Source organism: Callorhinchus milii, unplaced genomic scaffold (genome assembly GCF_018977255.1).
Source record: "Callorhinchus milii isolate IMCB2004 unplaced genomic scaffold, IMCB_Cmil_1.0 Scaffold1, whole genome shotgun sequence".
Lineage (NCBI taxonomy): Eukaryota > Metazoa > Chordata > Chondrichthyes > Chimaeriformes > Callorhinchidae > Callorhinchus > Callorhinchus milii.
In genome coordinates this window covers 44173624-44200981 of record NW_024704742.1, presented here as the reverse complement: position 1 = coordinate 44200981, position 27358 = coordinate 44173624, and the positions used below count along the sequence as shown (strand labels likewise).

General features: G+C 41.5%; 1 protein-coding gene across 1 annotated transcript in view; it reads right to left on the bottom strand.

Annotated features, from left to right (window-relative positions):
- Positions 1–22501: 22501 nt before the first annotated feature.
- Positions 22502–27358, bottom strand: part of tbc1d19 (TBC1 domain family, member 19) — a 51557-nt gene continuing 46700 nt past the window's right edge. The window contains exon 21 of the mRNA XM_007889068.2: positions 22502–22557. Within this exon, the coding sequence (XP_007887259.1) occupies positions 22522–22557 (36 nt within the window). The 3' untranslated portion in view covers positions 22502–22521. The remainder of the gene's footprint in view (positions 22558–27358) is intronic.

Genomic DNA, 27358 nt, shown 5'->3' with positions numbered 1-27358 from the left:
CGGGAGGAGTGCTGGGGGTCGGGTGATTGAAGGCACGGTCAAAGAGGAGGGTATTGAGACGGGTCTTGAAGGTGGCGAGGGAGGGGGAGAGTCGGAGGGACTGTGGGATGGAGTTCCAGAGTGGCGGAATGCCCACCCGCCGATAGCGAAGCGGGCCGGGGCCGGGGCCCGCTGGGCGGAGGGAGCTAACAGGATGGTAGGGGGTTAGGAGGTCGCAGAGGTCCGGGGGAGCGAAGCCATGGAGGGCTTTGCAGGTGAGGACCAGGATCTTGAACTGTTTCCTCTGTGTGATGGGAAACCAGTGGAGTTGGGCGCGGATGGGGTTGATAGGGTCACAGAGGCGGGTGCGGGAGATGACATGGGTTGCAGAGTTATGGATGATCTGCAGCCTATGGAGGGAGGAGTTGGGGAGGCCGACAAGCGATGAAAACCTGCATAAGGGTTTCGGTGGACTGCAGTGTGAGACAGTGGTGGAGCCGGGCAATGTTGCGGAGGTGGGGGAAGGTAAAGGGGTTCATGGTACAGATGTGCGGTAGAAAGGATAGTTGAGGGTCAAACAAGACACTAAGGTTGCGGACTGGCCTTATTTTGGTTTACAAATATTTGTAAATACTTGAAAGGAGGTTACTTCACGCAGAATATGCTATTTAACCAAAAGGAAAATACTGTTAACACGTTATAATGTTTTCCCATGAATAACATGCTATCTGTATTGGAGGAGATCCCGTAAAATCTTGAAGGATCACTGATCGTGTTCTGTTGGATAACAATTCTTTCAGGGATTTCCAATTATATTTAGGGTAGACTTATTTATTACTCTTAAGATTTACTCATTATTCTAACCAAGATCTCAATGGGATTTTATTTTCATGGCTGTCTGTGAGACACTGATGCGTACAAATAAGTTGTCACATTTGCCTACGAATACACAGATCGTCCAGTTCCTGAGCCATGAGGGTAGACAGTACTCCAGGGGACTGCTGATGAGTCCAGCCAGCCTGGCTCATCACCAGGAATTGGAAGAGCAGACCATTCACCGGGACAGGGATTCTTCCCGCTCAGCTCCTGTTAACCCTGCAAACCAAAGCCTTAACTGATAATAAAATAAACCTTGCATTTGATATAGCGCCTTATAATGTCATCGAGATTTCTCAAAGCATTTCACAGATGTACTGTGATTGACTGTGTATTTTGTGGGAAAAACGTAGCAGTCAATTTGTGTCCAACAATGTTCCACAAACAACCATGGAGTGAATGACTAATTTATTTTATTTTGGGGGGCGTGGTTGGCCAAGATACTGGGAGAAACTCCCTTCTCTTTTCAAATAGTGCCATAGGATCTTTAACGTCCACCTGAACAGGTAGACAGGACCTCGGTTTAATGTCTCATCCAAAAGATGGCACCTCCGACAATGTAACACTGTATTGGTATGTCATCTTAGGCTATGTGATTCTAACTCCCAACGTGGGGCTTGAGCCCACAATCTGCTCACTCAGTGACTACAACCAGACTGGATCAACAAGCACAGGTTTGTGCTCTCAGTAGGTGGATAGCAGAAACAAGGAAATTTCTGCAAGCTTCCTGGTGAGCAGCATAGCTCAGCATGAAACGCGTGAAAAAATGCCCACTGTCCTCCTGCTCACAGCTCACAAATACACAACTTTACCCATTAAACGATAGTTTCACCATTTGGCGGTATGGAGATGAAGCAGCAGCTGCTTACTTCTCTGCATACCAATCAAGGTGGAAGCCAAGCCCTGGATATATTAGCATGTGTTCACAAACTCACCTTCCAGCTGCTGTCATCCCAGGTCTCTGTGTTTGTATATCAGCTCTTCAATGAACATCTGCCCTCAGTGTGTTGGGAGAACCTTTATGAGACAACTTGCAACATGCCAGCCACCACGATGTTCAAGAGGTCCAAGTCCAATTCTGAGTATCAGGTTTACACTGGGTCAAGATTGTCTTTGAGCCAAACTAATCCATGTGTTCTGTTATGATTCAGGTGTTTCCACAAATTGTAACTGGCAGCTTACCCAATATTTTCACTTATGTACCTTTGGATTCCTTATGCTGTTATCTAAAATATGCTTCTGCATTTTCACATGTCATCATAAGGATGCTGCAAATGCAAATCTGTAGTAAGTACATATGAGTGGGAAGAAGGCAGGTCACACAAAGCTTTGCTGAAAGATCCATGAATCCTGCACAAAATACTAGCTCACCACTCCAATCCTGCCTCTGCAATTCTTTCCCAGACAATGCAGTGGTCTTGGAGGTTTAAACATAGAACTAATTACTATATTTCCCTTTTTACCAGTTTCTGAAGCATAAATTATACTATGGAATATCTGTATAACCTTTCTGTGCCCACTGGAAAAGCTCTAGGCCCCAATTTGGGAAATAAAAGATTTCCTTTGATTATATTGAGGCTTTACGCCGACTGTAATGTTATTTATGCTGGGCTTCCTGTGCCTTCAAATATTAAATGTTTCAGCAGACAGTGAGCAGTTTATTTGTTTAAATATGTACGCATAAGGCTTTGCTTTGCCTGATTTGAGAGTTGTGTGAGTAGGGCAGTATCAGTGATTCATATTATGTTGTTTGTGGGACGTTATTGTGTCAAAATTTGCCGCTGTGTTTGCCTACAAATATACAGTAAAATCCACAGTATGAAGTGCTTTGGTTTTGCCGATGTACTTAGGTGTTATATCAAATTCAAGGATTATTATTAAATGCAAGAATTATCAGTGATGTCAGTAACACAGCTCACCAACATGCACCAAAGTAAAATTGGTCAGTGCAACATACTACATTAAAGTAATTATTTATGTATTTTGTTCAGAATATCAACTTATTGCCATTTACAACTAAATATGTAAAGCACAGCTTTTCATCCCTCAAACATATGATTAAGATTTCTAATTATGGACACAAAATATTTATGTTAATAAGCTTTATTAAAAGTCTTTCTTATTCATCCTTGATCTTTCAACTCAGAGCCAAGATATCTATTAAGCTTACAAGAAGGTGAAAATTGTGACCGTTAATAGTAGATCTGATGTGCTGCAAATTTGTTCTGAAATACTCTAAATTTACCTCCAATATGTGCAAATAAAAGATAAAAGATTTGTGAAGTGTCTTCAAGTATTAATTTGTTAGTGTGAACCATCCTTATTATTAAATGCAAGAATTATCAACGCTGTCAGTAACACAGCTCACCAACCTGCACCAAGTGGTGAGCTTTCTTCAGTTGAACATCAACAAGTCCGAGTGCCTCCTGGTTGACTCCATAAGCCGGGCCTTCAGCCACTCTGCCCTCACCCTCTGGAACTCCATCCCACAGTCCCTCTGCCTTGCCCTCTCCTGTTACCTCCTTCAAGACCCATCTCAAAACCCTCTTCGACCAAGCCTTTGATCACCCTCCTTTCTTCCCCTTCCCTCCATCCTCCCCAATCCCAACGCCCAGCTCGGGTCCAAAACACCGACTGTCCAGGACCTTGGGACATCCTCCCAATATGAAAGGTGCTTTACAAATGGAATTTTGTGGTTGTTATCCTTCAGATAAGATGTTAAATCGAGTTTCCGTCTGCCTGTTCAGGTTGATGTTAAACATCCCATTATTCGAAAAGAGGAGAGTGTTTCTCCAGTCCAAGCCAACAATCCCCCAAATTGGTCACTCTCTCTATGGTTATTTGTGGAACATTGTTGTGCTCAACTGACTGCTGCGTTTCACCCACAAAATGCACGGTCAGAGGCAGGATATCTATTAAGATAAAATCTTAAGAGATCCATTTTACAGTAAATCCTGTGAAGCGCTTTGAGACCTCTCGACGAAGTGATAAGGTGCAATATGAAATGCAAGGATTATTATTATTATTCAACACTTATAGATTTCTTTCAACACACTTGTAATTGAATTGCAAAAGTTTAATGTTAAGTACAATTTAAATGACATTTTAATGAATGATTCACAGTATTACCATTCCAACACAGGCAAGTCCTTCTGACTATGAAAATCAGGTGTAATTTTTTTTTAAGCCTTTCTCCTCTAACAGACTGCTGGGCCGTCAGGGATTTTCAGACAAAACACAAGATAGATTTATAGTTTATAAAGAAAGCCTTCACATTGAAGAAACACAGATTTGAAAATGGGGCATTTATTACATCTGCCTCTTTCCCACAGGCTCCAACATCGAACAGCTTAGCTATGCAAAGTCTCAATTTGGCAGAAACATTAAGCCATTTTACGAGTAACTGAGTATCCAATTGGTTGTGCAACATTGAATCGATTCTAAGAATTGATATACAAAAAAGACAATTGTATCAGTCTTTTAAGCAATTTGGCTAGAAATAAGTAAGTGAAGCCTGATCGAATGTTATTTTTGGTAGATATGCTAACTGTCAATGGGCAACTTTAATGTTTGTAGCTCGCTATACAAGCCAGAGATAGGTTGTGAGAATGTGCACCCGTCCAAAGAGCAGTAGAACTGTTAGCCAAAAGCTATATAGCTGTACATACACGAGGGAGAAAGAAATAGATGATTTGGGAGAGGAAAAAAGAAGATGGGATAGGATGGATGGAGGCTTTTGTGAAATTTAAACTGTAGCACAGACTAGTTTGCCCGAATGACTGGTTTCAGTGCGGTACAGTCTATGTAATTTTCTGTAATTCATTGAGAAATAATGGTATTTAGGGATATGGAGAAAAGGTGGGGAGATGGGATTAAACAGAACTGTCAAGAAGTAATTAAATGGTGGGCATGTTTTATATGCCAAATGCCCTGCATGTGTTGATATACAAATGCAAAGAAAGAATAATTAAATGAACAGATACATGATGTGAACCAGTCAAAGTGCTGTTATTTTTTGAGGCAGGTAACATCCTTATCAATAGCAGTCAGAATTCTATATTCCTCTTCCAGGCCTCTCCCTCCTCAAGGCTGGTTAGTAAGGGATGAGCATCTTCTTCGTGGAAAAAATGTCTGAAAGAGGAAGATCTGATAAGATTTTGAACCAACTGATACAGAACTGACCTTTGCCTAAAATAGATATTTATTGCTGAAGGCAGAAATTGTAAAATGTAAAGAATGTTTTACTAAAGTGATATGATCCCCAATTTACCTGCTGTACAATCTCCCATTTTGGTCCTTTCTACAGCCATCTGAAAGCACTCCGAGATACCGTCCGGTGTGAAGAGCGCTACATAAATGCAAGTTGGTGGTTTTGTTGTTGTAGGATGCATACATAGAAACAGAGAACAGGAGAAAGCCATTCAACCCATTGAACTAGTTCCACTAGTATATCAGAATTTGGCAGAAGTTTTAATCCCAATACCCACCCTGTCTACATGCCCTTTAATACATCTACTACCCACGTATATTGTCTATCTCTCTTTTAAATATCTTTATTGATTTTGCTTCCATAGCATTCTAGAGCAATGCATTCCACATCTTCACCGCCCTTTATGTGAAGAAATGCTTTCTGACCTCAGTTTTAATGGCTTTATTCTAATTTTAAGGCAATTCCCCCTGGTAATGTGTCCTTCTACCAGAGGAAAGAGTTATCCACCATCTAACCTGATAATTCCTTTCATTATTTTGAAAACCTCAAACAACTCCTGGTAACAACAACCTCAAACTCTTTTTTGATCATGCATTCAGCCATGTTTCTCCCTCCCTCTTGTCCTCCACCCTCTTGACTCCTAACCCCAGTTTAGGTGCAAACCTTGGACTATCCAGTGCTTTGAAAGGTGTTATACAAATGTAATTTTTTATTGATTGTAAATCAACCTTAATCTCTATGTGCCAATATATAGAGACGCCTCGAAGACACGATAAGGCACTATATCAAATGCAAGGATTATTATTATTATATACTAAATGGTCAGCATTGGTCTTAAAACAATCTAAAATGATGTAATTTATAATGTAAACTAATGATGATATGAATCTCACCGATCAATGAGGTCCAATTAAGGATTTTGCAGTAATGACAGCATTTTGCGTTTTTAACCACAGAAGACACCTATTGAATTTCACTAGGACTTCAAGATAGGCTGCATTATTCTACTCTCTAAATTTCATCATTAACTCTACAAATTATCATCACCTTGTTCCGGGTTTGTCTCCAGATGTACCTCTTTGAATACAGTTTTGGTCATCTTTCCCCTCCCCTTCCCCTTTGGTTCCCATCCCCAGCCAGGACTGTCAAACTCCTTGAGACATCCTCCCAACATGAACTCAACCTCCCTGGGCTCTCCCTCAGACTCACCGAACCAGTGCGCAATCTAGGCGTACGGTTTGACACACAGCTGTCCTTCCTCCCCCACATCCGGTCACTGACCAGGACCGGCTTCCTCTGCCACATTGTCCACCTCTGAACGTACCTTATACTAAATGGAGCCGAAACCCTCGTGCATGCTTTTGTCACTTCCTGACCGGGTTACTCAAAAGCACTCCTCACCGGTCTCCCCAGCTCCAGTATTCAAAACACCAGCTAATTTAGAACTCTGCTGCCCGCATACTGACCCGGACCAAACTCGGTACCCACATCTCACCAGTTCTGAACAGGCTCTACTGGCTCCCCATCACCGAATGGATCGACTTCAAGATCCTCACACTCGTGTTCAAATTCATTGACTTCCTGTCAGACTCCGCTGGTGGTCGGGCATTCAGCATCTCTGTCACCCCCCACTCTGGAACTCTATTCCGCAATGCCTGCGCCTCACCCCCTCTCTTGCCTCCTTCAAGTCCCATCTGAAGACCTTCCTCTTTGACCATGCCTTCAGCATTGGTTGAATCAGATAGTACAGATGCATTTAAGAGGAAGCTAGACTTTCACATGAAAAAGAAACGAATAGAAGCGTATGAGAGGGAGTAAGGAGTGGGTGAAGAATCGTGTGTATAAAGTATAAACACGGGCACAGTTTAGCCAAGTGACCTGTTTCCACGCTCCGTATTCTTTGTTGAATGACTGAACAAATGCTACTCTAAAAGGTTCTGGACTCTGAAAGTTACAGGAGAATTATGTGACAAACCTCAACCCAAACCCAAGCCTTGAAATTCAATCTGGTTTTAGCTTATAAGACCATATTTTCTTAGCATTTAAGATTGCACAGGATTGTTGATTTTTAAAATTAAGACCTAATTTCAAAGCCAGTTCATTCAAAAACCTGTAGGAAAACCAGCTTTTATATTAAGACTGAATTTAAGGATTTTCCATAATCCTGGGCAATCTTAAATTTAAAGATAATACTAAGGTTTTACAGCAACAACAACAAAGTTACATTTATAGCCGCCTTTCACGTCTGGACGACGTCTCAAGGTGCTGGACAGTCAGGGGTCGGGACCCGAGCATAGGGGAGTGATGGGTTAGGGGCGAGGGAAGGCAGAGAAGTGGCAGGGCGACTGTGAAGGCACAATTGAAGAGGAGGATCTTGAGACCGGCTTTGAAGGAGGTAAGGGGGAAGTGAGGCGAAGGGCTTGTGGGATGGCGTTCCAGAGTGTGGGGGCAGAGAGGCTGAAAGCCCGGCCACTGATGGTAGGGCGGGTCGGATGGGAGCCCGCTGAACGGAGGGAGCGGGCAGGTTGGTAGGGAGTCAGCAGGTCAGAGAGATAGGAGGGGGCAAGGCCATGGATGGCCTTGAAAGTGAGAACGAGGATCTTTAATTCAATCCTCTGAGGGATGGGGAACCAGTGGAGTCGGGTGAGGGTGGGAGTGATGGGGTCACGGAGCCTGGTGCGCAAGAGTACACGAGCTGCAGAGTTTTGGATGATCTGCAACTTGTGAAGGGAAGAGTTGGGAAGGCCGATGTGGAGGGAGTTTCCATAATTGAGCCTTGATGTGACGAATGCATGGGTGAGGGTTTCAGCAGCCTGAGAGGCTAAGCTAAAACTAGGTGGAATTTCAGGCTTTATAGTTGTTAGTCACAGTGTTGAATTGACAGACATTAAGGGGTATTTTAAAACAGCTGCAGCATTTAGACTGGAATCTCTTTTCAAAGTATCCTGCAATGTATTTGTTCTTTATCCACTTTACAGCTTTTCATTCAGCACTAGTTTGCTGTGAGGTCACACCTGTGTTACCCACTAGATTTGCCTGCCAGGGACCTGGAGATCTGAACTCATTTGACTGGCAATACAGACTAGCACCCTGTTTGCCTTGTTTATTGCCAACTCTTGTTTGGCATGGTGATCAATACGTTATCATGAACCAACTGGATGAAGATGCCTGTGAAATAGGATAACTGTGGTCAGAGACAGCTTCTTGCTGCACTCAGCAAGGGCCAGCTTCTACTCGTTGAATTTACTCTTTATATTGAAATAAGATATCAACAGCATGAAGCACATCTCTTTAAATTTAGATTTTTAGCAACATTTCAAAGCAATATGTATTTTGCCACAGGCATTGTGCTTGAACAAGGATGTTTCAGACTGTGAAAATTGCTTGCTTCCTTCACATAATCTACATGTAAGTGGGGACTCCAGGCTTAAGCAGACAATACATTCAATTACTTATCAAGTTACATAATTTAATGCTAATACAGTAGTTATTCCAAATATTAATGTGATTGTAAGATCTACAATGAAATTTAAGGCTAATCACATTTCCTGATTCTACACAACAGTCATCTTTTACATAAAATTGTTTCAGAAAAATTTCCAACTTGTTACAACTAGATTACAAGATTATAGGAGTATCATCATGAGTTGATGTTAACGTTCGACTGAAAACTCAATGCACGGATTAATGCAAGGTATTATATTTAGGAAGTAAGAAGACACGTACCCCATGAATGGGACATTACTTGCCCAGAGGAAAGCTAATAGAGATCCAGAGATGCTAGCTGACTTCACAATCACCAGTGTGAAACAGCAATAAACAAGGCGAACAGGATGCTGGGAATATTTTGCCAGGTCAGTTGAATTTATACCTTCAGAAGTCATAACTCAAGTTATACAATGCTCTAGTCATGTTGCAAATGGAGAACTGAATACAGTTCTGGTCACAATGACATAACCGACTGCACAGGCCCCAGAGGAGAACAATGAGGATGACTTCCCATGTTAGAGGAATGAGCTATGAGCAATGCTTAGACAAGCTAGAGCTTTTCAGGCTTGAAAGGATACATCTCAGAGGGGACTTTATATAATTTTTTTAATGGAATTGAGAAAGTAAACCCAGTACAACATCTTTCAGGTGCACTAAGACAGTAGAACAAGAGGACAAAGCTTTAACAAAGAACAATTTCAGGAAAGACACAAGGAAGTATTTATTTACTCAGAGAGTAATTAATACCCAGAATAGGTTAACAGGAAGGGTGGCTGAGGCCAGAATGCTGAAATCATTTTTAAAAAAAGGTTAGTGCTCTAATTGGAAGACAACAGGGTAGATATTCTGGAAGAATGAGATCAAATGGGTCAAAGGGCCTTCTTCATCCTATTCAATTTTATGAAAATATCATCACTTTTGGAAGAGAAGTCAGAGAACAATATTTAGTAAATGCAGGAAGATTGCACTTTGTGACCTCCTTGCAAATACAATTGAAGGATTATTATTAATATAAATGTGCATATGTAGACAGCGTGCAAAGACAGGATTGGCTTTGGGCTTTCCACCATTGAATTGGCTGCCACTTGGCTGAGGTATCACAGGCTTGCACCCCATCCCAGGAAAGAGTGATTGCCTTCAGGAGAGCCAAGAAGACAATTGGTAAGAGCAAAAAGATTTTGTCAGTTCTAATGTCACATTGAAATTTCTGCTTTCTGGAAGAAATAAAATTAAGCTTTTTCCTCTCTTGAAACTTTCTAATTTAAACCACACATTCCAATTCTGTCTCTACAATATAACTCAGATTTGCCTGAAATGATGAGTTTCATAAATCAATACCATTTATGAAATTCCTAATTTTAATGACCTTTGATCATATTCCTCTCAATCTTGTTTTATATGTGTGCAAGCCCTTTGGAAGATTCCTTTTACATTTTTTGGGGGGAGGAGCAGGACCTGCCTGCAACTGAAGGCAACATTGGTTGTACTCACAAGATCACAAGATTAGTCTGGGTGAAGAAAACCCTTCAGCTCATCTGATCTCATCCCTTCAGAACTCCCAGACTACCAGTCACTACATCAAGCTGCTTTTTAAATGAGTCAAGTGTTCTGGCCTCTATCACTGTTCCCGGAACCTTGTTCCAATCGTTCATTACCCTTTGCATAAAGAAAAACTTTCTGGTATCTTTCCTGAAATTGGCCTTTACAACGCTAAGCCTATGTCCTCTTGTGATGTTTTCATGATGGATCTGAAAGCATTGATCTGGGTTTGCTTTCTCAATCCCATTTAAAATTTTGTACACCTTTATGAGGCCTCATTGAGTCATGTTCTCTCAAGACTGAAGAGCCCTGTCTATTCTTTGCTCACAGCTTATTCCTCTAATACTGGGAATCAATCTCATTGCTCCCTTCTGCTCCGCAACCTCCAGAACTGTAAGCAGTAATCAACGTGTAGTCTGACTAAAGCACTGTACAGCCTACAAATGACATATGGGCATCTAAACTCAATTCATTTAGTCTCAAAACAACCTGTTTCATACCAAAATGGAAGAGGAAGAGATCATGAATAGAAAATATGTAACTGATACTTTCTCTTGAGTGGAAAATATCTGTTTATAAATTGCATGTCATTATCCCATTACTCCAATAATAATTTCCTTCAGATGAAGTTATATTGTCATTAGAATGCAGTTAACATTCTCAACATGAAAGGCCTACACCTGTCTGTACCTGATTAGAGAAACCCAAGCTGTTGCCAGCTGTTACCAGTGTACCTCCGGGACAACAAAGATCCCTGTTGCATTACACATACCTTTACAAATGAGATCTGCTTACAAAAGTACCCTGCTGTGTGCCACTTGATACCTTATATCAGAATAAATATGCAGAGGATATGCTTTAACATCCAAGTTGAACTGGAGAAAGCTGCTGGCTGACTTGTGTGATTCGTTGCCTGCCAAGAAATGCGAGGACATGAGAGCAACTTCAGCATGCTTGCATGCTGTAGGTGTGCAAACTACTGAAGGGTTTGGCTTAATTACAGCATTCACACAACTATAGCAGGAATTTCTATCCCCACGCACACTGCAATACAAATCACATTTCGCTAATGAATATTCCATATTGATATAGAGCCTATAATGTCAAAATGTCTCAAAGTACTTCACAGGTACTTAATGTCTATTATACTGACTGTATTTGTTAGCAAACACAGCTGCCAATTTGTGCCTGCAAAGTTGCACAAACAGGCATGAAAGTGAATAACTAAATTATAAGGAGGATTGTTGGCTGGATACTGGGCAAAATTCATCCCTGAACAACAACACATTTACATTTATATAGCACCTTTCACGTCAGGAGGATGTCTCAAAGTGCTTAAACAAGTTGGCAGAACCTTGGTTTAAAATTTAAGCCGAAGGCACCTCCAAAAAAGCATCACAATCCCAAATCTGCATTAGTATCAACCTAGACTGTGAATTCATCATCCCAATGTAGGGCTTGAACCCACAACCTTTTGACCCAAGGCAAGAATACAAATTGAGCTAGACTAGACTGGCACACTAAAGAATAGATTTTTTTTCATAGCATCTGTGAACATAAGAAAGCATAGAATGAGAAATGACCACATGGTCCATCGTCAACAATAAGAACAACTTGCACTTATATAGTGCCTTCCACTCAGGGTAGCATCTCAGAGTGCTTAACTGTGGCAGAGCCTGACTCCGAGCTGGGGATGGTTGGGGAGGTGACCATAAGCACAGTCGTAAAGGAAGGTTTCCAGGCAATATTTGAAAAAGGGGAGAGAGGGGGCAAAGCAAAAGGATTGAGGGAGTGTTTCAAAGCTTCGGGGCGTGCGGCTGAAACAGCGACCTCCATTGGTGGAGTGGAGGGTATGAGGTACGAGCAGGACGCCGGTGCCAGTCGAGTGGAGGCACCAGGTGTGGGATTGGGGAGTGAGGAGATTGGAGAGGTAGGGAGGTGCCAGGGAGTGAAGCAATTTGAACACAAGTGTTAGGATCTTGAAGTCGATCCATCCATTATGGGAACTCCCTCCTCATCGGCCTTCACAAGCTGCAGATCATCCAAAACTGCAGTTCGTGTACTCTCACGCACCAGGATCTGCGACCCCATCACTCCCACCCTCGCCCGATTCCACTGGCTCCCCATCCTCCAGAGGATCGAGTTCAAGATCCTCGTCCTCACCTTTAAGGCCATCCATGGCTTCGCCCCCTCCTACCTCTCTGACCTGCTGACTCCCTACTAACCTGCCCGCTCCCTCCATTCAGCGGGCTCCAGTCTGCTCCATGTCTCACGCCCGACCCACCCTACCATCGGTGGCCGGGTTTTCAGCCCCTCTGCCCCCACACTTTGGAACTGCATCCCACAGTCCCTTCGCCTCACTGACTCTCTTGCCTCCTTCAAGGCCAGTCTCAAGACCCTTCTATTCGATCGTGCCTTTGGGCTCCCTCCCACCTCTCTGCCTTCCCTCCCCCATGCTTGGGCCCCGACCCCTGACTGTTCAGCGCCTTGGGACGTCCTCCCGACGTGAAAGGCGCTCTATAAATGTCATATGGTTGTTGTTGTTGTTGTTGTTCAGTGATGGGGAGCCAGTGGAGCCTGGCCAGAACTGGTGAGATGTGGGTATGGAGTTTAGTCCGGTTCAGTATGTCAGCAACAGAGTTCTGAGTGAGCTGAATTTTTTAAAAAGTGGAGCTGGGGAGACTGGCAAGGAGTGCGTTTGAGTAATCCAGGTGAAAGATGACAAACTTATGCACGAGAGTTTCGGCTGCATTTAGGTTAAGGTACGGTTGGAGGCTGGCTATGTGGCGGAGGAAGGCGGTTATGGTCAGCGACCGGAAGTGGGGAAGCAAGGACAGCTGAGGGTCAAACCAGACGCCTAGATTGCACACTAGTTTGGTGAGTCTGAGGGAGAGTCCAGGGAGGTTGAGGAGTTCAGATCTACGAGTGAAGAAGTTGATGGGAGCCAAGAAGTATGGCTTCTGTCTTTCCACATTCAGCTGCAGGAAGTTTGCACTCATCCAGGCCCTAATTTCTGCCACACAAGCTGTTAGAAAAAAGATAATAACATTTTCCAGGTATTCATTCCAAGAACATCTTCTAAAGGTTTTTCCTCATTACAGTAAAACTGACAAAGGGATCCGAGAACTGAGAGTCCAGTTCAATCTAACTAATTTCTTAAAACATCAGCTCTGACCCATTTATACTGTATTTGAAGTTTAAAGTTTAAATACAGCTCATCTCCAAGCTTCTTGTCAATTGGGGATCAGATCTCCCGATCTGCCAATTCAGAGGAAACGTGAATCCAGTCCGACAATCCTAAATGTAGGGTTGGATTGGATTGGGTTTGAATTTTTGGCTCAGTTTTGTGCTTTTTCCCCGAAGGGGCTTTCTATTCTCCATGAAGGAAACAAATGTAGAGATAAAATTACATAAAACATTACAAAACGGAAACAGGCCATTCAGCCCAGTAAGTGCATGCTGGTGTTTGTTCTCTGAGTCTGTGCCCCTCCTAATCCCCTCTTCCTCATATATCTCATCACACTTCCTCCAAAAGACATTGATGTTTTTGCTTCAAAAGAAAGAAGCCAATATAACCTCCCCAAGATAGCAGACGATTCAGTACATGCCAGAATTATTTTGGTGTGGGGTCAGCCTGGTGTCTGACACATGCGGAAACTCATCATCATGCTTAAGAATATCCAAACTAAACAGATTTCTATGCATCCCACCTACACATGGATATTCTAGAGATAACTTGTTGGAATGTAATGCACACTCTCTCCCTGAAGGGACGCAGCTTGTTTACTTAATTCCAGAAAGTATTAGGCGCAAATTGGCAAGACTGCTGGAATCCAACCAGCTAAAACCAGGTAACTTGCCATCAATAGCACTATTTGGCAAGTTTTCCCATTGCCTGTCCAGCTAGGACCACCTCCCCATTAGGGCTCTGGCTTGCAAAGTTAACAGGAGCTGAATTGGATGATTCCCTGCCCCCAGTGACTGGCTGCCCTTCCAGGTCCTGCTGATGTGTTGTTATCAGCCGTGCCCTGGAATACTGCGGACTCGCCTGACTCAGAAACTGGACTACCGAGACGGCCACAGAGGACTGGCTCAATTCCGACATTCCGTTGCCAGGCATGTCACCTTGGAGTCAGTTCACCTCCAAGGAGACCCTGCTTACCTACCCACCCCAAGATGACCAGGATTATGAACCATCAAGTTCACGTTTGTAAGCTGCAGCTTTAACCACTGTACCTTTATTCACCGCACCATTGGGTGAAGTAAGTAATTGCAAATCATCTCCTTCAAAGATGTGGATCAGCCTAATTGAGCTCAGAGCTCAGCCAAAACAAGTTTGACGCAGTCCCTTTCAGACTCTCTTTCCCCACCACTAACCCCATCATTCCCTGTTGTTGCGACACTGCTGTTTAAAAATTGGCTGTTGGGTTTGCCTGCAGCATACACAGCCACTCCTCTTTACAGTATATTCTTTGAAGAGCTTTGAGACGTCTTTCTGATACAAAAGCATTCTATCAAATGTAAAAATTGATTAAAATAACAGAGACTGTATTCCCACGTCCCCAAAAATGTAAGAATTTAGTTTGGGAAAATTCTTAAATTCAGTTTTAATTTGGAAGTCATTTTTCTTCAATATTATTATTATTGTAAAAAATGGCTACAAAGTTAGGGTGAGCTGAAGAATGTTTCAGAATTCTGGACTACTGTAAATTGTAAGACAATGTCCTTTTGGCTACAAACATGAGAGATTCTGGGTCTCAGAAATCAATCAAAGCTGAGCAAAGATAACTTTGGTTGATGTCCATCCCTTACTGAATCACCACAGTGCATTTAGTTTCACATTCACCTAATTGTACTACAGAGTTCCACCTGATAATAATAATAATCCTTTCATTTGATATAGCGCTTTTCATGTTGGGAGGACGTCCCAAAGCGCTTCACAGAACACACTGTAAAGTGAATTGACTGTATATTTGTGGGGGAACACGGCAGCCAATTGCGCACAGCAATGTCCCACAAACAGTCGTGGATTGAAAATGACCAATTTATTATTGTTTTTGGTTTTGGAGGGATTATTATTAGGCTCTGTGTGGAGTCAGGAAACTTGCCCAAGGTTTCGCCCTGACTGGAATTGAACTCAGGTCTCTCGCTTGCAAAGCGAGTGCTCTAACCACTGAGCTACAGGATTCCACTCAAATATGTTGACCAACACGCTTTTCCACTTCCCTGCACACTGTGTTGAAATTATAACACAACACATCATCTTCTATTCAAACTCCTTCTTTTGTCAGATCTCAATACTGTAGAACTCCTTACCTCCTTTAGTCTTCTCTTCCTCTATAGTCTGCAGGCTTTTCAAGCTTGGTGTCTTGATATATCCTATTCTGCTCTCTTCTACTTGCTGATACACTGCACTATACATCTATGGAAGAAGCAGATGTAATAGGCCAAATGGCCACCTTCTGCACAGAAAAATGCTATTTTACTATGTTTGATGGGCTGAACATTCTATTTCCATTTCCAAGTTGTCTAAAGCTCTGATAGAAACGTGACAATTGATTTCAGTGAGCAGATGCTGCTTGATTAATGTCGGCATAACTTTATTTTCCATGATGTCTTTGCTGACATTCAAGGCTAGCCCGCCTTGAAAAGGAAAAATGCAAGATGTCACTCCATAATAATAACAGCAATAACAACAATTTGCATTTACATAGCGCCCTTTGTGCGCGGTAGCATCCGAGAGCTTGATAGTGGCGGAACGCAATGCTGAGTCGGAGGGAGGGGGGAGGTGACCGTAAGCAAGGTTGGAGAGGAAGGTCTTCAGGCAGGACCTGAAGATGGAGAAGGAGGACCAAGCAGAGGGATAGAGGGAGAGTGTTCCAGAGTTTTGGGGTTTAGTAATAACAATAATCCTTTCATTTGATATTTCACCTATTACGTCCGGAGGATGCCTCAAAGCACCTCAAAGTGTTTCATAGTATTTCCTGTAAACTAATGACTGTGTATTTTTGTGGGCAAACATGTTTGGATCAGGAGCACTTTCTTCAGAGAAGCAGGAGCAGGGTTATCCTTCAGTCTTGTCTGGATCTTATAGAAGTAATGTAGATTTATACAGCAAATAAGCTATGGGTTGCTGTTTTCTATATTAGAGGCATATGACTTAGATTTTGTGGGCAAAATGTGGCAGCCAATTGCGCACAGCTATGTCCCACAAACAATCGTGGATTGAGTGATCAACTTTTTTTTTGGAAGGAATTATTACCCCCAGAAAAGTGATCTGCCAATCGACTAACAACCAGGAATGCTATAGCACAGAAACAGGCTATTCAACCCAACTAGTCTGCGTTGCACTAGTTGTACTCCATGTGAGCCCTTCCTATTCCCTCTCTCTGATGTATGCATAAAGTTTCCTCTTAAATATGTTGATAGTTTCTGCTTCAACCACCGCTTCCAGCAGTGATGTCTTCTGCTTAAAGAACTTCCTAAACTCCCTTTTCGATCTACTGTGGCCTCTAGGTCTGGATCCGATGGTCAGTGGAAAACAAGCTGTTGAATAGGGTTGACCACACTTGACCTCAGGTGTCTTTGAGTCATATCAAATTGACTTCCTTGGTTTCTTTTTTAATTGCTACTCCCCAGTAGTTTTGAGTTTCATTTTTAATATTTTGATGTTGATTTCTAGCTCAGATGTGGTGAGAGGATGTAAAGCAACATGAATGCTAATTTTATGTGATGTCACGGTCAGAGAAAACCACCCTTGCATACACAAAAGCTTTCACTGGAATGCCTTAAAATAAACAAGGCAAACATTTTCTTGAAGGAAAAAAAATTAATCGAATGTCTGACAAACCATCACTCTGCTTAAGTTCTGAAGAGTATCCATAGTAAACTACTGAGTCTTGACATATGTATGAGTTCTGTTTGTCAGGTATGGGAAAATGTGTTCTGCTGGTTACTGCTGGACTTTAAAAATGTGTGGCTTGTCATTGTGAACAATATCCGATAAGTTACCCTCTGTTTGTCCAGCTGAGACCACCCTACCCATTGGACCTTTGGCCTGCAGCGATAACAAGAGCCAAATGAGAAGAATCTCAAAGCCTTGCTACTGATCTACTAACAAGCTAGACTGGCTGGTCTGTCATGGCTATTCGAAAAAGGGAGTTTCTCCCAATATCCTGGCCAACAATCCCCCAAATAAAATCTGTCATTCACTTCATGGCTATTTTTGGGACATTCCAGTGTGAAAATTGACTGCTGCATTCACATACAAAGTGCACAGTCACTACAGTTTACAGTGAAGCACTTTGAGACTTCTGGACAATGTAATATGGCATTATATCAAATGCAAGGGTTACAATTATATTATCTGCCATGTTTGTCTACATAACATTACGTGTAAATAATGGTTTGAAAGCTTTAAAACATTCCAGTTTGGTAAGGTGCTTAATCTGGGAGGTATGATTATATATATACAATCAAAAATAGATTATTTTGTATTGTTTAATTTTATTCTGGACTCACTTGGATGATGTTTGTTTAAGATCTTGGATTTCCTTGCAGTCTTCTTCCTTCCAGTTTCTCCCGGTGTCCTGGCCAACAATCCTGTAAATAAAATTGGTCATTCACTTCTTGGCTGATTGTGGGACATTCCGGTGACCAAATTGACTGCAGTGTTCATCCACAAAACACACAGGCACTACTCTTCACAGTGTATCCTGTGAAGCACTTTGAGACGTCCTCCCAAAGTGAAAGGTGTATACCAAATGTAATCTGAAAGACAGCACTTGATCATACATACTAGATCATACATAAGAAAATAAGAAATGCTAGAAGAAAAAAAAACTAAGGCCCATCTAGTTCGCCTTCCACCCTCCTGACAGTCGCATGTACATATGTCCCGAACTGCCTATGTATTATATCCCAGATCAATCTTACAAAGGTTGAAAAAAGTCATAAATCATTGTGATAGAAGCTTGCGTGCTTTGCACAGTTACCTGAATGCTAAGTACGTGTTACTGTCTCGAGAACACTCCCAAATATAGTTTATTATTTTGTAATATATACAATCATAACTTTGCAGAGCTTTCCAACTGAACTTTCCCAGGCTCTATTCTATTTATTTGGTGCCAGAGAAAGTTCATTATGGACAACAGTGAAATAGAAGGATTTGTGATTTTAGAGCAAAGGCAGCCAGACTGAGAGAATAAAGTAGAAAGTCATCAACCAGTAGTATAACCTTCAAAATTTTGAAAATGGGAGAAGGGAAAATATCAGAGAAATTAGTATTTCAGAGGATGTGGAGCAGAGTTTTTTTCAATCTTAGCTTTCAAGCCTCCTAGATGTAAAAGTTGAACAGATCCTTCATCCTGGCTCCCATGAAGAGACTAATTTTCTTTTCCAATTTAAATTCCGCCATTTGCGGTAGATTTATTCTTCACCTTCAATTCTTCCCTCATGTTCACCCTTTACCACTCTCTTCTGAAGAGAGTTGATTCATGCTGAAGTAACATAATGAGGTTGAGGTTAAAAATCCTTTTTATTGTACAGCTTTCCAAGAAACAAAATGGTCATAATGAACCATTTTGTTGAGTTTGGAGCAGGCTTCATGCTTCTCAAAGTCATGTAATGTCAGTAGACAGCATTAACAGGTGTTGTGGGCATCAGTTACTGTGAAGGATCTATGACGATTCTTCAAATGTTATAACTTAGAGCTAACATTGACTAGCAGAGGGTAAGTCTATTAATAAAATATCTCCACTGAAAACCAGCCGATTTTCAGTGAGGAACGTGAGACCTTTTACAAGTGTAAATAACCAACAGTTAAGATTGATGTTGATAACAAGAGACAACAAACTAATGATATAGTTAAACATAAGACCTTACATAAAACAGTGGGGGAAAGGTCTGACCAAATTGCAGTAAAAGAAGAATCTTTTGTGACAAATTAATTATTAATAATAATATATTAATAACAGTGCTGCATGGATGAAATTATCCCCTGGGTAGGATGTGGGCCCACAGGCTACCAGTTGATCCAACCTGATTTAGAGTATTCGGTGTAATTAACCTAAACCTAAAGACCAGCATGGAATGGGTCGTATTTACAGTCACCAGTCTGGCCCTTCAGTAAATAAACCTTTGCCCCCAGCCAATGCATGCAAAATTATAAGGACAGCGTAACATTTTCTTCCCTCCCTTGATTCTAGTTAATAGATAAATTTGCCACAAATCAATTTATTAAAAGATTACACTATCAAATTTTGTGTGATGCTGATACTTGTGAATTTGTTTAACTGTTCAAGATAATAATTATTCTTCCAATTTATATAGCACCTTATCACGTAATTGAGATGTCCCAAAGAGCTTCGCAGGATTTACTGTAGAGTATAGTGATTGTGTATTGTAGGTGAACAATTTGCGCACAGCAATGGCTTGCCTAACAGCCATGAAGTGAATGACAACTTTTTATCTGAGGGATTGTGGTCTCGGACACCAGGAGAAACTCCCTTCTCCTATTAGAACAGTACCAGGGGATCTTTAACATCTATCTGAATAAGCAGAGGGGACTTCAGTTTAATATCTCATCTGACGGACGGCACTTCTGACAATAATAATAAACGATAATCTTTGCATTTGATATGGAGCCTTTCACATCAGGAGAATGTCTCAAAGCATTTCACAGGAATTACTATAAAGTGTAGAGACTATGAATTTTGCAGGCTAACAATGCAGTACTCCCCCAGCACTGCCGAAACTACGAGCTCAAAGTCTGGATGTAGGCTTTCAATTCGCAACCTTTTAAGTCAGAGGTAACAGTGCTACTAACTGATCCAGGCTGATACCCTGACATAGATTTTAAGTTGTAATATTTGTCATAATTCTGATTATTTTTCTCATACCAAAGAAAAAAAAACTTGAGAATGAGGAGAGGGACTCTTGTAGTTCAGGAAGTTGTATTAAATGTGGTGCTTGGCTACTAAAAGACATCAGTTACTGAGCTGATGACAGCTGAGCAGCACATTTCAAAGTTAAGTCCCCACACATCCGTGGCTCAGGGAGTCAGAACAGAGGGAAAGAATTGGAACATGATTTGAGCTTTAAAGACCATTTGAAATATGTTAGTGGATACTTGATAGATGAAGGAGCACTAGTTTAATTTCAAATAGTACAGCAACGAGTGCAAAACAAGTTAATCCTTCCAACCCCATTTAGTCAGTCAAAGAAATTCAATCACACTGAGAATTCATCTGATTTAATCAGCTACCACAGAAATAGATGCCTTTCAAATGTAGAGATTAAGAAAATGGAGGTCTTTTCTTTCATGACCCCAGAACATTTCTGTACTCAGTTTTTCACATTTTGACCCTCTAAATAGTAATAATAATAATAATAATTGTTGCACTCTTGGTTCTGAGTCAGAAGGTTATGGCTTGAAGCCCCATGTTGGGACTTTGAACTCAGTCTAGTCTGACATTCAAATACAGGAGTGTTGTGTTGCTGGAGGTGTCGTCCTTCGGGTGAAACATTAAACTGAGGTCCTGTCTGCCTGTTTGGGTGGACATTAAAGATCACGTGGCACTAGTTGACAAGAAAAGAGTGTTTCTCCCGATGTCCTGGCCAACAATCCTCCAAATAAACTTGGGTATTCACCTTATGACTGTTTGTGATAAATTGCTAGGTGCAAATTGGCTACCATATTCACCTTGAAATATAGTCACTACAGTTTACAGTATATGCTATGAAGCGCTTTGAGATGTCCTCCCAGTTTGAAAGATCACAGAAATGGTTTGGATGAAGAAGGCCCTGCAGCCCATTTGTTCTCATCTTTCCAGAATATCCATCCTGCCATCTTCCCATCACAGTATCAAGCTGTTTTTTAAATGAGTCAGTCATGCCTTGGCCTCAACCGCAGCTTCCTGACAGCTTGTTCCAGTCATTAATTACCTTCTGGATAAAGAAAAACTTCTTGGTATCTGTCCTGAAATTGCCCTTAGCAATTTTAAACCTCTGCCTGAGTTGAAAAGAAAACAGTGTTTACTGTTATACTTACTATCAGTACAGCTAATGTGTAGTTCTGTAGGGCACATTAAGTATCAAAATTACACCTCGTCTTAACCTGAGGAACATTTTGTCCAAAAAATTTAAAACACCCTGAAATGTTGAACATTCTTAAATTGATTCTTAATTTGTAAGCTGGTTTTCTATGGTACTTTTAAAATAAAATTAAACTTCAAAATTCAGGCTGAATATATGAATTATTTACAATTCTGCAAAATCTTATTTTTTAATATAAAACAGGCTCAGAGTTTTGAGACTCTGGTCTTTATTTTAAACAGTTAAAATAAGTCAAATGGATGTCTGCGATTTAAGAAAATAAGAAATGATGGAATGAAAATGACAAATTACTCATTAAACCACACAAAAGTTATAATTTTGAAGCCTTATAGGTATATTTGATGTTCTTGGCCTGCAACTCAAACCCCACTAATGCCACGACAGACCAGATGGAAGCAGCTGAAGTTTCAATAGCCATGGTATACAGTAAGAGAAATTGGGAGCAATGATACCGAATACCTTTCTGTAATTCAAATGAAGAGGTAGAGATACCGTTAGTTACAATTGCCCAATAGGGGTATGAACAAGACACACAGTGAGAAGATGTAAAAAAAACTCACAGGAATCGCAATCATTCTCAGAAATAACCGCTCCACTCCACAGAATTCTTTCTTTGGGTGTAAGTGGACCTGGTCACTGGTGAACCAATTTTGAAATTATTCAGGTGGATGGCTAGAAATAATAATTTGAAAAAAAATAATGCTTGCATTTGATATAGCACCTTATCACATTGTTGAAAAGTCTCAAATGGCGTCACAGAATATATTTTAAAGTGGATTAACTGTGTATTTTGTGGGTAAAACATGGCAGCCAATTGAGCACAGCAGTCTCCCACAAACAGTCATGGATTTATTGACCATTTTTTTTAAGGATTATTACCCCCGGAAAGTGATCTGTCAATCGACTAACAACCAGGTTTCTACTTACTGCAAAGTGAACAGAAGTGTGTGGAGCATGTCAAGTAATGAAACTTGCCTAAGGTTTTGCCCACCTGGGTCCTCTAATTTGTGGGAAAGTTGAAGAAAATGTTATAATAATAATCCTTGCATTTTGATTGTAGTGGAGATGTCTCAAAATGCTTCACAGGATTTACTGGAAAGTGTAGGTGAAAGGGAGATAGATGTATGTCTCCAGCTATCAGGAGTCTGATTCATTAATACGATGAATGATTTTCAATGAAAGTGAAGCCAACTCAGACGCCAACCTTCTAGGTTTCGGGTGTTTAATGGAATCCTTGTTACATCTGAAAAATTATATTCAGCAATGCAACAGAACAAAATCAATGTGTTCTTCACCTTTGTGGAATTTGCCTCTCACCTCTTCAATGATATTTTGTTAGCCAGGAAAATCTGCAAGTGAAAATTGGGAATTCAATTTACAAGTATATCTTAGCCTCAAACGTAACCTAATTTATAAGCAAGCTCTGTAGCTCGGTTAAAATGTAATCCTCTGCAATTCAATATAATCTCTCATACATGCAAAAGGGTACCTGGTTCAATTTTATTCAACAGTTCATAAGTTGTTAAGTGCAGTATTGCTGCCGTAAAGCAATGCATATAATTTCTTGCCAATAATACTGAATTCCTGCCTGCTAAACAGCTGAAGCAATAATTGCCTTTTTTGTTCCGAGCCCAAAAGCTTTACACTTGAGTCATACAGTTGAGAATGAATACCAGCTCCATGACTCACAGCTGCCCATCTATTACAGCCTAGAGTTGAACTTGAGTTGTGGAACTCTTAAGTGTCAAAATATGTAAAATGTTATAATTTGCTTGGTACACGCTTGTGTAAAAGTGAATTCTTGAATTGAGGTCAAAGTCTAAAAGATTACCTTTGGATCAATGGGTCCATTTAATATCTTTGTTTTGGGCCAAATTATTTCTCTCTAAAAGTGGCTGCTCAGAGGTGCCTTGGCTGAGTCGCTCTCTGTTGCTTTTCTCCCTATGGGTACTAACCTCCTGGGAGGTAAATGAAGACTCCTTGGAGTTGAGCTAGATCCAAGGTGATGTGCTTAGAAACAGATTGTCAGAATCGAGTCAACCCTCTATGGTAGTCTTCATAGTTTGGTTCCTAAGTCAAAGGTGTCCACAATACTCCAGGGCACTGCTGATGATAGAACAAGCCTGGCTCATTAGTAGCACTTTGAGACGCAGTCCAGTCACAAGGAACAGAAATTCTTCCCACTCAGCTCCTGTTAACACTGCAAGCCAAAGCCCGAAAGTGTAGGGTTTGTCTAAACTGCACAAGCAGAGGGAAAGCTTGTCAGGCAGTTATATCACTGGCAATGCTGTTTTAGCTGGTAAGACTCCAACGCACACTCTGGAGTCCCCAAGCCTTGGTTCTTGCCAACCTCACCTAATATTCACCAGAATTAGATCTGCAGGTTGTGTCCCTGCAGAGGCAGGTGGCTTATATGTGTGAAACCTTCAGTTTGATTTGGATACTCTTAACATCTTAAGCACGGTGATGGGTTTCCGCACATGTCCAACACCAAAAAAAAAACCTCACTGTGGGGAATTACCAATCAGCACCTCTTTTTGTTTTAGTCACAGGCGGGTGACTGAGACTGCCCTAGTTATAATAATAATAATCCTTGCATTTGATATAGCGCTTTTCACGTCTTCTAGACGTCCCAAAGCGCTTCACAGAATATACTGTAAAGTGAATTGACTGTATATTTGTGGGTGAACACGGCAGCTAATTGCACACAGGAAAGGAGAGGAAAAATTAGGACAAGAAAATTACAGGTCAATTCCCATTTAAGCTCAGTTGTTTACAAACTGGAATGATACATGTCATTATTTAAATCTTTTCAAAGCCTTGTTTTTGTTATAAAATCCTGTAACCAAACTGCATACACTAATCCATTTTGTAATAATTTCGAGTTAATACAGCTTGAATTGAGCAGTAATCCCACAGAAGCCCCCAAAGAAAGCTTTTGTAAGGGTGTTGTTACCATTTTTCACACAATAATAAAGTTAACAATAACATTGCCAAACAGGGGAATAAAGAGGTTTTATTAGTTATGTTGTTACCATTTATTTAATTACTTATAAAGCTTCTTTATCAAGTGCTAAAATTAAAATGAAGCCTGTACTGGAAGAAGCACTTTAGACTTCACTTTAGATCTTATTTTCATTCAGTGCTTAGTTATTTTTAACCTTGTTATGAATTTGTAACTGATAAGGTCGGTATCTGATGAGCAGAGTACTGTACCTTTCAAATAGTATTTCTAATCGCATAGTAATTTGATTTCTTCAATGTCATTATATGAAAACAGTGCCATAATGTCATACAATATACAGTGCTTCCAGTAATGGACGAAACAACAACAACTTGTACTTATATAGCACCCTCCACCCAGGGTAGCGTCTCAGAGCACATAACAGGGACGTAACCTGACTCCAAGCTGGGTGGGGGCGAGTGGTGACCACAAGCAAATTCAAAAAGGAAAGTTTTTAGACGCGACTTGAAAAAGAGTAGAGAGGGGGCAACAAAATACAGTCTACAAAACAGTCAGTACACTTCACCACAACAACAACAACTTGAACTTATATAGTGCCCTCCATCCAGGTAGTGCCTCAGAGCGCTTAGCAGTGGTGCCTCCTGACTCCAAACCGGGGGGTGGGAGGGTGGAGGTGACTGTAAGCACAGTCGAAAAGGAGAGTTTCAAAGGGTAGAGAGAGGTCAAGCCAGAGGGATTGAGGAAGAGTGTTCCACATTTTCAGGGCGTAGTGGCTGAAAGTGGGACCTCCAATGGTGGAGCGGAAGATGCAAGGGATGAGCAGGAGGCTGACGCCAGTCGAGCGCAGGTGCCAGATGGTGGATTGGGGAGTGAGGAGGTCGGAGAAGTAGGGAGGTGCCAGAGAGTGGATTTGAATACGAGTGTGAGGATCTTGAAGTCGATCCATTCGGTGTTCGGTCCTGGTAAGTATGCGGGCAGCAGATTTCTGAATGAGCTGGAGGAGACCGATGAGGAGTGCGTTTGAGTAATCCAGACGGGAGGTGACAAATACATACCTGGGTTTTGGCTGCATTTGGGGTAAAGTACAGTCGAAGGCAGGCAATGTGGTGGCGGTTGAGGAAGGCGATCCTGGTCAGGGACCGGATGTAGGGAGGAAGGACACTGGGGGGTAGAACCAGACAACTAGATTGCGCACTGGTTCGGTGAGTCTGAGGGAGAGCCCAGGGAGGTTAAGGAGTTTAGATCCCCTGAGTGAAGACATTGACAGGACCCAAGGAGTATGGCTTCTGTCTTGTCCACATTCAGCTGCAGGAAGTTTACACTTATCCAGGTCTTGATGTCTGTCAGACAAGCTGAGAGAACATTGGCTGACCTTGAGTCGCAGCTGGAGGAAGCAAAGTAGATTTGTGTGTCATCCGCATACGTGTGAAAGCTTACCCTGTATCTGTGGATGACATCACCCAAAGGGAGCATATAGATGAGGAAAAGATGAGGAAAAGAAGAGGGCCAAGGATGGAGCCCTGGGGTACCCTGTGGGTGACCAGGCGGGGGCGGAGGAGAAACCATTTGCTGAGATGAAATGGAGGCGGTTGGTTAAATAGGACTCGAACCATGCGAGTGCGGTCCCACTAAGGTAGATGAGGGAGGAGAGGCGGTGGAGGAGGATGGCCTGGCTGACTGATCCAGGAGGACGAGGAGGCAAGGGAGCTCTGCTTACAGATAGAGAGAATATCGTTTGTGACTTTGACGAGTGCTGTCTCTGCAGAGCGAAAACCAGACTACAGGGGCTTGAGGAGGGAGAGGTGTGACCAAAGTTGACCTAAACAATGCATTCCCAGATTTTAGCAAGAAAGGGCAGGCTGGAGATGGGACGGTAATGTGAGAGATTAGAGGGATCGAGGGTGGGTTTTTGAGGAGGAGTGTGATAACAGAGGTTTTCAAGGAGAAAAAAATCTAATCCAAGTAAATATTTCAGCCATTATGCCATACTATTGACACATTTTGCTTGAAACAACTGATATTTTTAACCTTCCCCAAAGGACACATATTGGGGATGCAGATTCTTCATGTATGAGACGAGTGATGTCTGCAAACTATTCAGCCACAGGAAGCATCACGGCCAAGTTTAATCCTGTGTTTCTTACCATTTTCATACCATCAGCGCACCACAGCCAAGCCCAAACTAAGTCTTCTCCAAGTGCACACAAAAACTCTTACCAGCAGGGGTCACTGGATAACCAGTGTGATTATTTTCTCTGAAACCCAATTTACTGAGGCTAAGACTATCACTGAGCAGAGATCAGCTTACTCAGCACAAGCCAAGGATCAAGTCCAAGACCTAGAACGGCAATTTCATACTTGGCAGTTGGTTTACCAATGAAACATCAGAGGAGCTTAAAGCACAATTATGTAGCATTGCATTTCCCATTCCAGTCCTTAGCCTGACAAGTCACTTCTAATACTATTCTCCATTTGATACTGCATTGCGATCTTACAAGTACTCCTCACCTTCTAACACTTATTCTTAGCTTTTCATTCCTTTGAAGCTGTGCTTTGACAACTGATGGATTGCATGTCCGCACCCATTAACTTGTTCTTGGTGGACAACTGCACATTTCAGTGAAAACTGTGTGAGGTTTTGATAACAGTTGTTGAGAGGGATGTCAGCTTGACTCAATTAGTAATATTCTCACCTTTGGATCAAAGATTGTGGGTTCAACCCCCACATTGGGAATGAGCTCGTAGTCTAGGCTCACCCTCTAATCCAAAGTCAAGAGTGCAGCATTGTTGGATGTTGTCCTTCAGATGAGGTGAGCTAAGATCCTATCTACATGTTCAGATGGACATCAAAGATCTGATGACAATATTTCATAAGAGAAAGCAGTTTCTTCTGGTTTTCTGGCAGACAATCAGCCCGATAAACTGGTCATTTATTTCATGTCTAGGTATGCAGGACTCTGCTGTATGCAACATTTCTGCTGTTTTTACTTATGAAGAGTCACTACACTTAACAGTTATTATTTTAAAGCACTTTGAGATGTTAATGTGATAGGTACTATAAAAGTCCATGTCGTTCTTTGAGAAAAATCTTTGAAGAATGAAAAAGAACAGAAATGTTGTTGTTCATAATCTAACTTTAAAGAGTGTTTTAAACACCATATAATAAAAATCCTTGCATTTGATAT